The 13,432-nt window shown below is 39.3% G+C and overlaps 1 protein-coding gene across 28 annotated transcripts in view; it reads left to right on the top strand.

Moving 5' to 3' along the window:
* adgrl2a (adhesion G protein-coupled receptor L2a) overlaps positions 1-13,432 on the top strand; it is an 88,311-nt gene that overhangs the window by 34,194 nt on the left and 40,685 nt on the right. For all 28 annotated transcript variants that reach the window (XM_044044110.1, XM_044044088.1, XM_044044100.1 and 25 more), the window contains exons 3-4: positions 3,779-3,992; positions 12,870-12,979. In XM_044044110.1, coding sequence (XP_043900045.1) covers positions 3,779-3,992; positions 12,870-12,979 — 324 coding nt within the window. The remainder of the gene's footprint in view (positions 1-3,778; positions 3,993-12,869; positions 12,980-13,432) is intronic.

The raw sequence follows: 13,432 nt of genomic DNA, 5'->3' as shown, positions 1-13,432 counted from the left end.
TCAGCCCATGTGTAGGTTTTGATGCACTATCAGAGTGAAAGTACATCAAAGCAAGTAACTAACATCTCATATTTGGAGGAGGTGTCTGAAGTGTGTGCTACCTGTGAAGAGGAGAGTGCTCACTTTCTCCTTTGAGTTTTGTAAGTGTCATGTGGCTCTATTTTCGCACCAGTGTGCATCAATGGCGTGTGGCACCATTTTTGTTCGCTCGGCAGTCGCTTCCGAATCATAGGAAGAGCAGAGGTAGAACGCCACCGGAGACGCTTCTGATTTCATACAAGGTGATTTGAGAAGACTTCTCACAAAAGCTCAAAGTAAACGTAGAGAAGAAATGTCAATATTTCACTACACAGTGACATTCTTAAATCTTCTTCCGCTACCATATGAGAAGTAAATAATTTGCGTGTGATATCATAATCTACAAATAGTTATTCTAATGGTCCTTGGGCAAAAAATATTCTTTATGAATATTTCATTCTGTTGTGCTTGCAGTGCATTGTCATGTCACATTATGTTCTATGGCAGGCATGTTCAAAGTCCGGCCCGCAGGCCAATCACGGCCCTTGGTGAGATTTTTTACGGCCAGCAGCTTCAGTTTTATAATGTATTATTTATGACCAGGGAGGGACAGTCACATGTCACCCCATTAGCTCAGCTGTGAAACTAGAGTCCCGGATTTGAAACCCACCTGTGACAGACGGATATATTCACTCATCTCATATTATGTTGTGTTATTTGACTCCAGATGTGACTGCGTGGCATAGATTTGGTTACATTTCCATTTAAAAATTATAATTGTGACAATGAAAATGAAATTATTATAAAACAAAAAAAAAGTGCATTTGTATGTAAATGTTACTGTTAAAAAAGGTCTAAAGTGACCGTTGGCCAAGTTCGGACACCCCTGATCCTATGGTGTTTTGATTTAATCGTGTCTGTATGAAAAGTGATTTTTTTTTTTTTACCCTTTCATTATTCAATATAAAATAACTTAATTATACACAGTACATCTTTTAATTTGTGTATTTTTACAATTTGTATGTATTTTTGGTTTGTATGTGCTTTTGATGAAATTGCAGATCAGTGGTCAGGGCCAGTATGACCACAACACAGGGGTACGACAAGCACACAATTATGAAACACATTTCACACACAAATATCTCATATGATCACAACAGATAATTAATGAATTTGATTTGGTAACGTATTAGAAACATATCAGAAAATGAAAGACCACGTGTATTATGGTCATGCATGGAGCTGGAATTAGTTTACCGGATTTCTGATTTCCACATTGATTTGTCAGTGTCCCTCATCTCCCAGTGTACCAAAAGTACCATCTGACACCAGGGTGAGAAAGTAGTTTAGCATGAAGGTCTAATCAATAGAGAGAAGGTCCACGATGCACAAACCCAGCTGGCATGCAAAAGGACAGCAATTTACTTTGATTTGAACACAAAAATGCATCATTATTACAGAGCGGGTTGAAAGGTTGCTGGTGTATATCACCCGAGGTCTTGTCGTATTCTCAAGCACACATTTACCTCCTCAATGCTCCGGTCTCAGTTTTCCTATTTGAACAGAGAGACTGCATCAATTCTAAATCCCAAAAGCAGAAGCGGTGATTGCAAAGGCACAGCGGAGTGATTTAGATGTTTTAACAGCGTTCTTGGGACGCGGAGGACCGGTGTGTTTTGGCCGTGGATTTGGATTCAAACTCTTGCACACGGCCAAAGAGCCAAATCACATCAAAAGTAGGCCAGCGCCGCGTGTGTTTCGCATAAAAGTCTTTATGACCGCTATAGTAACAGGCAAATGTAGTACAGCATGTATGGCATGATAATGTATTAGGTAACATACAGTATTAGGAAAAACAATATGAAGATCTTCAGCTGTGTGACATATATTTTTCATTTTCTATTTTAATGTTGTCGTAAACAGACAAAGCTGTTGTACAGTTGCTGTCAAATACTGATCCTTACATACCATTCCTTTAATTCCTTTTCCAGTTGGGCTTTTTCTTTCAAGCCAGCTTCTCTGATAAAAAAAGGTGTGACTATTTTACTTCCCATATGGCTGAAACGACATTTGAAAGCCTTTACTTTTCATGACTATGAAAACAATCAGACTTATTATGTCTTATAGAGGATAAATAGGCCAGAAAAGCTGCTGTCCCCCCCATACAATTATATCCTCAGTTTACCCTGAGCTTTTCATAGACAACCTTAAAAGGAGCAGTTTAACCTTATTGGTGCACAAGTGATAGATCAGGCAATGCAAACTGACATTTATCTCCTTTGGAAAATATCACAGTAGCATCTCCTGGTGTGCGGCACTATACAGAATGCTAATCCCCTGCCATCGCAGCGTAGCATTTAATCAGACCGAGATAATTTTATTGGTAGTTAAGCAATGGAGCGTCCAGTGGGTTAAAATAAACCTTTTAACTAAACAGTTGCACTAAGTATATCTCACAGGATGACTCAAGAAAAGTGCTTAGTAAATATCAAATGTCCGTATGGATTGGTGTGACTGGGGAGGTTGTAGCGCCACTGTATTTGCAATGTCGTTAGGGGAATAGATGCTTAGAAACAGAGACAACATCAAGTCACATGTAACATTGTTATTTAGAGACTCAAATGGAGAAATACTTGGCAAATTTAGGTCACAAAGGCACATCTAAAACTGTTTTTTAGGCTTTAAGCCACTCTCCTCTAACACTTGACATGTAAAATGCTGCTCCGACTCAAAATATCTCACATTTGGATTGGTATAGTTCTGAATGTGGAGATTCACTAGTCGTGGGTTCACAGTGTAAATATGGTTTTTGGCATTGTTCACGTTTGCACAGCACAAAGCCACAATATTGATTTCTCTTCTATTTTTCCTACCCCCCTCACCCTGTCTGACAGACAGACACACACACACACACACACACGGGTTTGTGCAGCAGCTATTCTTCTTAGGACACTACATTGATATAAACGAAGCGTTATCCTGAACCTTAATCATCCCCACTTGATGCCCAACTAAACCTAACCATGATTCACACCCAGCCCCTTAACTTATCCAGTTCCTGAGAAATGAGCTCTGCTTCATCAGGACCAGGTTTCCATGAGGTTTACTGGTCCTCAAAAAGGTCCTAAAGAGGTAACAAATACAAGAACACACGCATATACATAAACGCTCTTCTCTTTTTTCAGCCTCCCAGTGGCTTTGGTTTGACTGTCAGCACTGCAATGTGGATTAAATTGCACTAATGTTGTACTGATGCTTTTCGTATTCTTTTGTTTTGCTTACAAAAATGTGCATTGCAAGTAAACCACAAGTCTCCAGTGACTCGTGAGCCTGTGGTGATGACAGTATATTCGCATATTGAAATGAAACATGAAACAGCCGCGTGGCAAAGAAAAGGAAATAAACGAAAAAGCAGGTGGCTGACTTTTTAAAAATAAAACGGCCTGGAAAATAAATTCTTAATTTGGGCTGCTTTTGTCTGTCATATCGGATCTCATTGTGGCTGTAGGCGTTGTATTAGTGTGTTTACTTGAGATACTAACAGCTCACTGGGGCAGTCCGCGTGTGAAGTCTGATGTACAGCATGTCAGGCAGTATGACATAGCTATGCAATTTCTTTTAATCAGCAATTATTCCTGCTGGTTACAAGCAAGAAAGTGTTCCTATTGTGTTTATGCAGCTCTGTTTCTTCCCCCTTGCCAGCCAAACTATGCATTTCTCTTCCATTTTCACTGATAGAGCTCTTTCTCTTTCCTCTCAGGGTTTAGTCGAGCTGCCCTGCCATTTGGCCTAGTACGGAGGGAGTTGTCCTGTGAGGGTTATCCCATCGATCTGCGATGTCCAGGAAGTGATGTCATAATGATTGAAAGTGCCAACTATGGCCGAACGGATGACAAGATCTGCGACGCCGACCCTTTCCAGATGGAGAACATCAACTGCTATCTACCAGACGCCTACAAGATCATGTCACAAAGGTAAAAGTGGCCGCACCACACTGCAGTGCCAATAGTTGTTGTTTTTTTTTGTTTTTTTTTAAATGAGGTATCTGTCAGAGTTGCAGGACCCTCAGAAAATAATTGAGAGGGCTCAGCAGTAACAGTTGCATAGTTGCCCTGAGCAACCATATCTGGAGCACAGTCAAGCATTTAATTTTGTCTGGTTGCCCCTGTTGGCATCAATTTCCCCATGTTTAAAATAATCTCCTGCTTCCCCTGCATTTGGAGTAAAATCTTCCACCAAGGAGAATAACAGGACAGCTCCAGGACTGGGTTAGTATACTGACAATCTGAGTCCAAGTGTGTTAGCACCAAATACTGAGACAGCTGGACCTGAATGAAAGAGAATAAAAAAAAAAACCAAAAAACAACATCATAACACGACAGAAAAATAACCCAACAAAAATGACATAGACACAAATTCACATTTATGAACATAAACTTTTCGGCAGCGTTCACTCAGAAATGATGACTCCTATGAGGTAATTCATCCGTCTATTGTTATTGGCTCTGATAAATACATTACCATGCAAATGTGCAATTTACATTATTAGTCTGTTACTGTTTGCTTTGTTCTGCTTATTAGTGAGGCCGAGCAACTCGCTTTTAGTGAAATCTGTTCAATATGGAAGGGTGTAAGTGTGTGTGTTTAACAAACATAATGATTCATTAATTGTGTTTAGCAGTTTTTGACCACCAAGATAAAACAACATATAATTTAACCTTAAATGGGACATTTAGTGTAGAAATAGCCTACAGTGTTTTGCTTGTAATTGTGTTTTTATAGCACATGCCACTTGACATTAGAGTAGCACTCTTCTGTGCTGGCCCTCTGGTAAATCCTTTACTTGGCATGACCACCGTAGACATACACCATGCCTTCTAAACTCCCAGTGATTGATCACTGACCACAGATATACCCGTCATTTGCAAAGCCTCTGTCTCTGTGGCCATCACTCATGTGAAATGAAGGATGATTTGGTGTGGAAAACAAACCCCTCTGAGGTACATGTTCTTGCGTGCACTCACATGCATCTCAGCAGGGTTCCACTGCTTGCACTGTATACGTGTGACCTTATACATGAGACCAGTTGTCACATAGGTATGCCATCTGAGCCCAAAGTGCACAGGATGGAATGACATATGAGTGCCACAGAGAGAAATATTGGATGGTATGAGACCGTCAGCAACTCCTGGCAAGTCGCCTTGGGAAATAAAAAAAATAATAATAAAATAAAACAGTAGAGCCCTTGTATTCAGGGGGTTTATTGTCAAGCCTTGTTTGATGAAGTCAAATAGCTGACTCACGTTGTCTGTGTTTAAAGGCTGCAGCCTGCCTGCTCCCTGTTTGCAACCCTGTGTATTACAATGCCCTCACCCTGGCTTGAACAAAAACAGTCCACTGAAGCACAAACACACAGATTTTCAGCAGGAGCCGCCTGACAAGAAAAAAAAAAGAAAGAAGGGAAATGAAAAAACAGTCGCGTCCAAACATTCTCCACCAGCGCCTGCAGAGGAGTCAAGTTTATTCCTCATGCGCATATTGTAAGAGTGCCAGAGGCCATAGTTCAGATGTTATTTTAAATGTGATTTTAGCATTTCAATGGAACTGCTGAGCTATCGTCCTTGGAGCAAAGGGAGAAATAAGTGTGTTTTATGAAACGGGCCTGATTACAAAAGGTGTCTCTGGTGTGGGTTAAAAAAACTCACATAAAAGGTTTATATCTGATACCAGTGGAAAAGTAAAATAGAGATCAAAAATACAAAAATAGTGACTATGGCTCATTTTTATTTCAAGTAAAAAATTCCTACACTATTTCTTTTTTTAATCTGTTCAAATTCTTGTGAGCTCCAGGAACGGGGAGGAGCGGTTATGTTTTATGTGAAAATGAACCACAAATTCGAAAACACAATTTAGTTCTTACAAGCAAAATAAATATCCCCCGTCCAAGAAATGCGATATTGTTTTTTGTCTATTTTGAATTTAAGGCTTGCGTTCACCATTACAGAGTCTGAGCACGTCATTTCTTCACCACAAGTCCAAACTGAGCTGAAACTTTCCATATGTGGGGCAACCCGTCGCACACACACACACACACACACACACACACACGCTGTGGAGGTAAAAAAAAAAAAATCCTACTGTACCGTCTCAATCAGTAAATTAGTGAAGTGCCGAAAATATTTGTTGCCATAATTACCCTGGCCTACTAATTTCAGTGTGAGGGAAAAATCTCACTTGTGTGGAAAAGTGTGTTCACTTTTGCGCACGTGAGACTGACGTGTGGAGAATTACATCGAGGCTTCACCGAGTTTTGATAGATCCTGTTGGCACTTCAAGTTGTTTTTATATCTGGCTGGCATATTATATTCATGAGCACAATGATTTTATGAAAATAGCCTTAGGACTGTTGTGGCTCAATTAGAACATTCAGCTGCAAGCAATTAGTCGACTCAAGTGGGTGATAATCTGTACAGGAATTTTTCATGTGGACACCTCTCTCCAGCAGATGTGAGAACTGCATGGCAGTACAGTTTGAAAGAATTAATTTGTTGATAATAATAGTCAGTGAGTTGATTTTTCATGTTCTTCGGCTCAGGATTTTTAGTTTTAATAATTTCATTTCCTCATCTTCTCTGATGATAATTAGTACAATTGCAAGCGCTGTAATATCTATGAGATTAAAACTGCACTTTCGATATATTTAAATACTACTTGTGACACCGTCGGGTCGTGCACCAACCATCTGGTTCTTAGCCTTTAATTGATTTAATTGTAACCCCTAGTCCTAATCACAGGAGCTTGAGGAGTAGCAAAGATGACACGGTCGCATCATGACGAATACCTTTCAAAAATCGTACATATACAGATATACAATATGAACCCGTGTCCCAAATATATCGATTGCCCGCTGACTAATGAGCTTCATTGTAAGTATTCAATGACAATGTCATTGATTGTTGTAACCTAACATGGCTGGGCCCTGTCGCTCATGGCTTTTCCGAGGAGCGTCTCATTTTCAAGAATGATCAATGTCGCGGTGCTCTTTGTCAGAGGCTGTAAAATTCATCTGTGGCATTTCAGGACAGACGTGAGCTGGACTGCGGTGAGTTGTTCTTAGTAATTGTTAATTAAATATGGACCTCAGGAGCTTGAACCTGTAGATTGGGGATGTAATATGCAATTAGATTCAATATTTTCAACACTTTTCACGAAGCAAACAACACTTTTTATATCGATTTAATCGTTCAAAAATCTTGTTTTTTATTGTTGGAAAATACATTTGTTCTCTGAGCTTCTCTGAGGTGTTTTGTTTGCAATTCTGACAATGGGCGGACCTTAGGAAGCTGCCTGCTGATTGGCTGCTGAGTTTTGGAGCGACAGCCCAATGGACAGGAAGTAGTCACGGGCATGGAGTGGCTGTCCGTTGCTGTTAGTCGCTGTTAGGCACCTTGGTCAGAATCGCCAACAAAAAAACCAAGTGTGTTTTTCAAACATATTTTTGAATGATTAAATCGATATTTTATTTCTTAAAAAGTGTTGTTTGCAGCTGACTTGAAATGTTAAAATTCATCAGCTGTATTTTCCAGGTTTTTGTCGACACATTTGACGCAGTCTTCGAGACCAAATAACGTTGCCTACACTATTTATATCAGTGACAGGACTGCTTGCTGGGCTCTCCGAGGAGCTCCATTGTTGCCGCCTGACAGCACACTGCCTTGTTCTTTCTCTCTGGACATACAGTGTCAGTGTTTATTTAAAGCACAACAGATTAAGATTTCATAAAGATCCAGATTCAACTCGGGCGTTGCAGAGGGGTGTACACAAGTTCATGAGCCATGAAACTGCTCTCTACTCAAGACTTTATCTGCGATGATGTGCTAAATTAAAAAGTGTCTGAACAGTCATTAGTGCACATCATTAAACAAACATCTACTAATGCCAACAAGTAACACTCATGCAATAAATTTTATGTCAACAAAAACTTTTTTTTTTACTCATTAGACTATGGGGGAAATTGATTTTGATCGGTTTACTGACATGAATAATAATAACAACAAGGCAGATAAACAGTAGATACAGACATATGCCGTCAGGTTATGACATACTTTTGATTGCTATTACTTCATTAACTATTAGACTATTGTGGGCAATGTTGCAAATCAATGTCATATTATCATATTGATAAGCCAGATCACTAATGTTATCATATACATATTCATAATATATATGTATGAATCTGAAAAAAAGAGTCACGTGAATCAGCTGAAATCAAATTCAACTGTCTCAAAAAATCACAATCGGAAAAGGGTTCAAATCAGTTGATATCGTAATTATAGTGATTAAATGTGATGGGTAAAGTGTGATGGAATCTGTTTGATAAATGAAATGATATTGATATCTATGAAATATTTGTTGTATTTATATTGTAATATAGAATTGTTTTTTCATTATTACCTGGCCCTGTTTGCAACATTGAATCAAATAAAATAAAAAGTTTGATTCATATCTGAAGGCTGACCCTGTGACTTATCTTGTTTTACTTTAGTTTTTTTTTTTAGCTTTTTGCATGAATGTGACACCACTGCCTTCTTGCTTTCTTTTAAATTTTTTTTATTACGTAATTCAGCGGCATGATGATACACCTTTGCTGGTTTAATAATACATTGCTGTTGATCGACGGATATGAGTCAGACAGCAGTCGTACTGACTCTGTAATAGACTGGACCCCCACCACCACCACCAAATATTGCATAAACACAAGCATATGACAGTAATTACAAGTTTCTGGGATGCCGTAGCCGGATATTGGGTCAGACCTCGAGTTGAAAGCAGGATGCTAATGGTTAATTCCTAACAACCTATTTCCTGAAACACTGTTGGAGCCCCCCTTAGAAAATACTCTAAGCATAGTAATGTTGAAGGGAACATACATGTGATGTGTGTGTGGGGCATGTGTGTTTCATGTCCTTTTTTTTTCCGGTGCCATTCTTTGGCCCTGGAAATTATTTAATTTTTCAGTGGCCTGTCTGCTATCAACAGCCTTGCCTCTTGAGAGAGATGTCTGCCTTGATAATTGTGCCATGAACCTCATCAGCATTTCAGATGAAATGGAGCTAGACGGGTCACTTTGAGTTTAAGAGATGCTAATTTGATTGAAATTCAAACTGGGAGCACCAGGAAGTGGATTGTGCCTTTTTCTGTAATGTGCTCCCCTCACTCATGTCGCCTTTTCTCCTCCAGTTACACAGCGATGGCTCTCAATGCTGTCGCTGGATTTTCATACTGTGAATTCCAAGTGACTACTTAGGCTTTAAACAGTGAAGGATAGGCGGTCATTGTGTTATGTCATATGAGCGGCACGTGTTTCATGGATTTAAGAGAACAAAATCATTGACAGCACTTGAATGAACGGCCTCAGAGTTGTATTCGCGCGCCTTTCCATATTCTTCTGATGTTAAATGTAGTGGCACCAACTATGTGTACTGAATAGGACATTTTATAGTTAAAATGGTGTAAATAGAACATAAATAAAGCTTTCATTTTCAGGTGTTGTCGTGTTTCTGGGCAAAGCTGCGTTACAAACCACAGCACATATGGTGTCATTGATTGAAATGACTTTTATTTTTCCTGAGAAATGGATTGGCTAAGCAGTTTTGAATTACAGTTGTTTATGGTTCTTTAGACCAACTGCAAATGAAGCATTTCACCGCCTCGTCTTAGTGGAAATATATAGTGCTGCATTTCTCTTACTTAAGGCAATTTATTATATGTTTAGCACACTACTCTCTTGTCCAATTATTCATCAGACGTGCTTTGAGATGACAGCAGAAAAGGTTAAATTGCATTTAGATACATGGCGTCAGGGAAAGCTATCAGTTGCACCTTGTTGGCTTCTTCTCGCACAATCTCTCAGGAGGGAGTGCTCATTTCGGAAGGATTTGCAGCATTTATGACACTCCAATTGTGCTCATGTCTGCCTGTCCCAAATGGTCAGAGATGTGATGGGATTACGTTTGGAATACTTCAGTCTGATTAACAGGCTGATTAAAGCAGAACGTAGCTTTGTCCTGTACTTATTCAGAATAGAATAGAATTTTATTTAAATAGGGACAAATACGTTAAAACTACACTAAAACACAGAACTTCATGTTAAAATGACATAACACATTGAAATATAAATGTGCATACATAACAACTGCAAGCTAAACTACATTACAAGACATAATCAGTACGATAAAATATGATAAAACTTGCTAAAACTACACTTGATAGTACACTAAAACACAACTTACAAGTCAAATAAACCTTATATACCGAAAACAATTGATGATACAGCTCTGCTTTTCTTTTAGACAGCACTTCATTTTGAACCACTTTAAGATATTTATTTATTTATTTTTTTAAATCAATATAAACATGAATACGTCTTATAAATCACGCAGACACCATAGCGCGTACAGTGTGATGAGAAGTTTCCCTCGACATGATCTGAAATATCAGCAGTTAGATAATGTCCCGGGCTGAAGCGATTTTGGGTTAAATGTGTGTCATGTTAAGCCCTTCAACAGTTGGCTCATTTTCTCTTGCGGTGCAGGATAAAATTAATTTTTAGGGTACTATTTTTGCCTCGGTATAATCCTGTTGAGCAGCCAAGGTATTTATAGAAACTGGAAGTTTCACTCTTGAGAAAACTGTGGAACATTTTCGGTTAACTTAACATTCATTATGTACATAATTAATTACTATATAGCCTCAGACTATCAAAAGCAAGTCAGGAATATCGTATTTTACATGTATTTAATTAGAGTGCACTTTGAAACCTGCGTCTGGGTATAGGCCCAAATGTTGAACTTTTTTTTTTTTATGTGAGGAATTTCAATTACATGCACTCTCTCAATCTGAGGGCTGGGTTTATACATAGTGTCATTGGGGCTTTGTCAGTTTGTCTCAGGAGATGCCCGTGATTTCACAGATCAGACAGAGTAAGAGTCATGCAATCCCAGCTCTAAAATTAGGGCAATATATCAGAAAGAGCTATCAACAGCTATGTCAACATTGTTTCAAAAAGAAATATGAGAATATCCCCCCCCAGTGCTTATGTTCTGTTGTGTAATGGATTTGACTGGGAAAAGATGGCAGGTATACGTCTCATTAGTGTCATGAATTTTATTCTCAATATCATTCTGTTTCATATGCCGAGCATAAACCACGGCGTTCATTTCCTGCGCTCATTGGGATCTGTTAGATAAAGCGCTGCAATTTATTTTTGCCCCCTGCATTACATGCTAATGTGTGACAAAATGGGACGGGATCATCAAAGTGACCATATAATATATGTAAAATACTGCAGAGTCATGAAATATTGCCCGCAAAAACAAGCGGGGTATTATGGGCCCAGCATGACGTGCATGTCTTAATTCCAAGGCGGTCATTCATTTCCATAAAAACAAATATAACATGCTGATTTTCTCATCTGTTATCGCGGGCGAGGGTCATTAATACAGTGAAACGACCAGTGAGACCTTCGCTAAACACAGACACATACTGAGTCATAAAGTGTTATTATGACTATGTGATACGATACATGACCGAAATATTCCCCCTCTCATGATGAAAATGTTCTCTGTCATTTGTGTTTTAAAAAATAAATGAGCAAACTTTTGAATGGCATACAGGCAGACTGCAGTGAAATGGCCAGCGAGAGTAACAATGTTTTTCTTTTTTTACTGTTATTATTCTAAATTCAATAATACATACTGTTTCATATGAACAGAGGAATAACTTGTTTCATTTGCTGGATAATACTTTACTGCTGTAAACCACAATTTCTTATTTTATGGTATGCTAAATGGTGGTTGTTTTCAATCTGAAACCTAATGAGTACACATTTGTAGCCCACGTGCGTCTGATCAATGGTCTCCACCTCAACGGTAACCAACTCCGTACTGTTTCACAGGGCAGTTATTACCTCTGCAGCCCAAAGCAAAGACAAAAACCCAGAGCACAATGCAGTGCAACCAGTAATACAGTTTCCAATGATTTGCTGTAAATGGGTGCAAAGGCCTATGATAAGAAGAAACAAATATCATCTGTGGTCCCTGCTAAATCAGCAGAACAGCGGTATTGATCTGGCGCCTTACATTGCCAATAGAATTTTAAGTCCCCTCGGTAGCACATGCGGCTTTCTCGGGCTATTGATGTCATTATCATGATTTCAGTACAGCAAAAGGGTGGTCACCTGCAATTCCCCGGGTCTCAGAGCAGACCACAGGCTCAATGAGAACGTCTGCTCTCCAGATGTTAAAGGCATGAAGCAGAATTAACGTCAGACACTTCTGCAAGGCACTGCCGTAAGGGTAAAAAAAAAAAGGAATGCACAATTTCATTTTTAAAGATTGATTCAGATCGAATTCAAAACCCTGTCGGAACAGTTACTGGAAAAGGGCAGAGGGGACGGAAAGGCTATGTAACCTTTTGGATTCTTCCATTTAGCTGTAGACAATCATGCAAATGATTTGAGCTCTTGGAAATAGTTTTGAAGAAGTTTAACACTGCACGTGTACTGTAGCTGCAAAGATTCAAAAGGCAAGAGCTGAATTATAAGTGGTTCACTTGGCCCCCGACTTTATTGCCGAAAGAGTTAAGAGCATGCAAACTCCTTTGTTGGTGAATATGAATATTTCACCATCTGAACATGAGTTAAGAACATTTGTGTTTGCATTATTGAAACATCTTTACTCCACATGCACACAATGTTTTTGACATTTCTAGCAGTGTTGCAATTGAATTTACTTCAGAAAACAGTTATTGGTTATTAAACGTGTTTCTTCCTGTTTATTTGTCCCTGACAGATGTAACAATCGGACCCAGTGCATTGTGATCACAGGTTCAGACGTCTTCCCCGATCCCTGCCCAGGGACTTACAAATACCTGGAGGTCCAGTATGAGTGTGTGCCCTACAGTAAGTACGACCCTTCTGTCGTGAGTTGAGAACTTTACCCCCCTTTTCCTCTCCCACACATCACATTCTCAGTGTCTCTCCTCTTGTGCCCTCTATCTCTTGTGTCACATCATATCTTGTCCAATTTCTCTCCTCTGCCTTGTCCAGACAGTGAGCTTTCTCCGTTTGCAACACCTTCCGGCACCATTTTCCTCTGTCTCTTCTTCCATCTGTGTCAAACCATGAACATTTCGTGAAATATGACCTGTAAAAACCCTGTGGTTCTTTTCTGCACCGCCTTTATTATTGATGTGCTCACCATATTTCTTACGGATCAAGCATTCCGAGTGTGAGGCTGCAGAATATAGGGAGGGCAGAGAAAGTAATGCTAACTCTCCATGATGGCAAGTTAGTGGTTCATTACTCAAGTCTTGTACGGAGACATCCATCAGGAGAAAACACAGCTCACCTTGA

Source organism: Solea senegalensis, linkage group LG14, assembly GCF_019176455.1.
Source record: "Solea senegalensis isolate Sse05_10M linkage group LG14, IFAPA_SoseM_1, whole genome shotgun sequence".
NCBI lineage: Eukaryota > Metazoa > Chordata > Actinopteri > Pleuronectiformes > Soleidae > Solea > Solea senegalensis.
The sequence above is the reverse complement of the archived record's forward strand: the minus strand, read 5'-3'. Positions and strand labels throughout refer to the sequence as shown.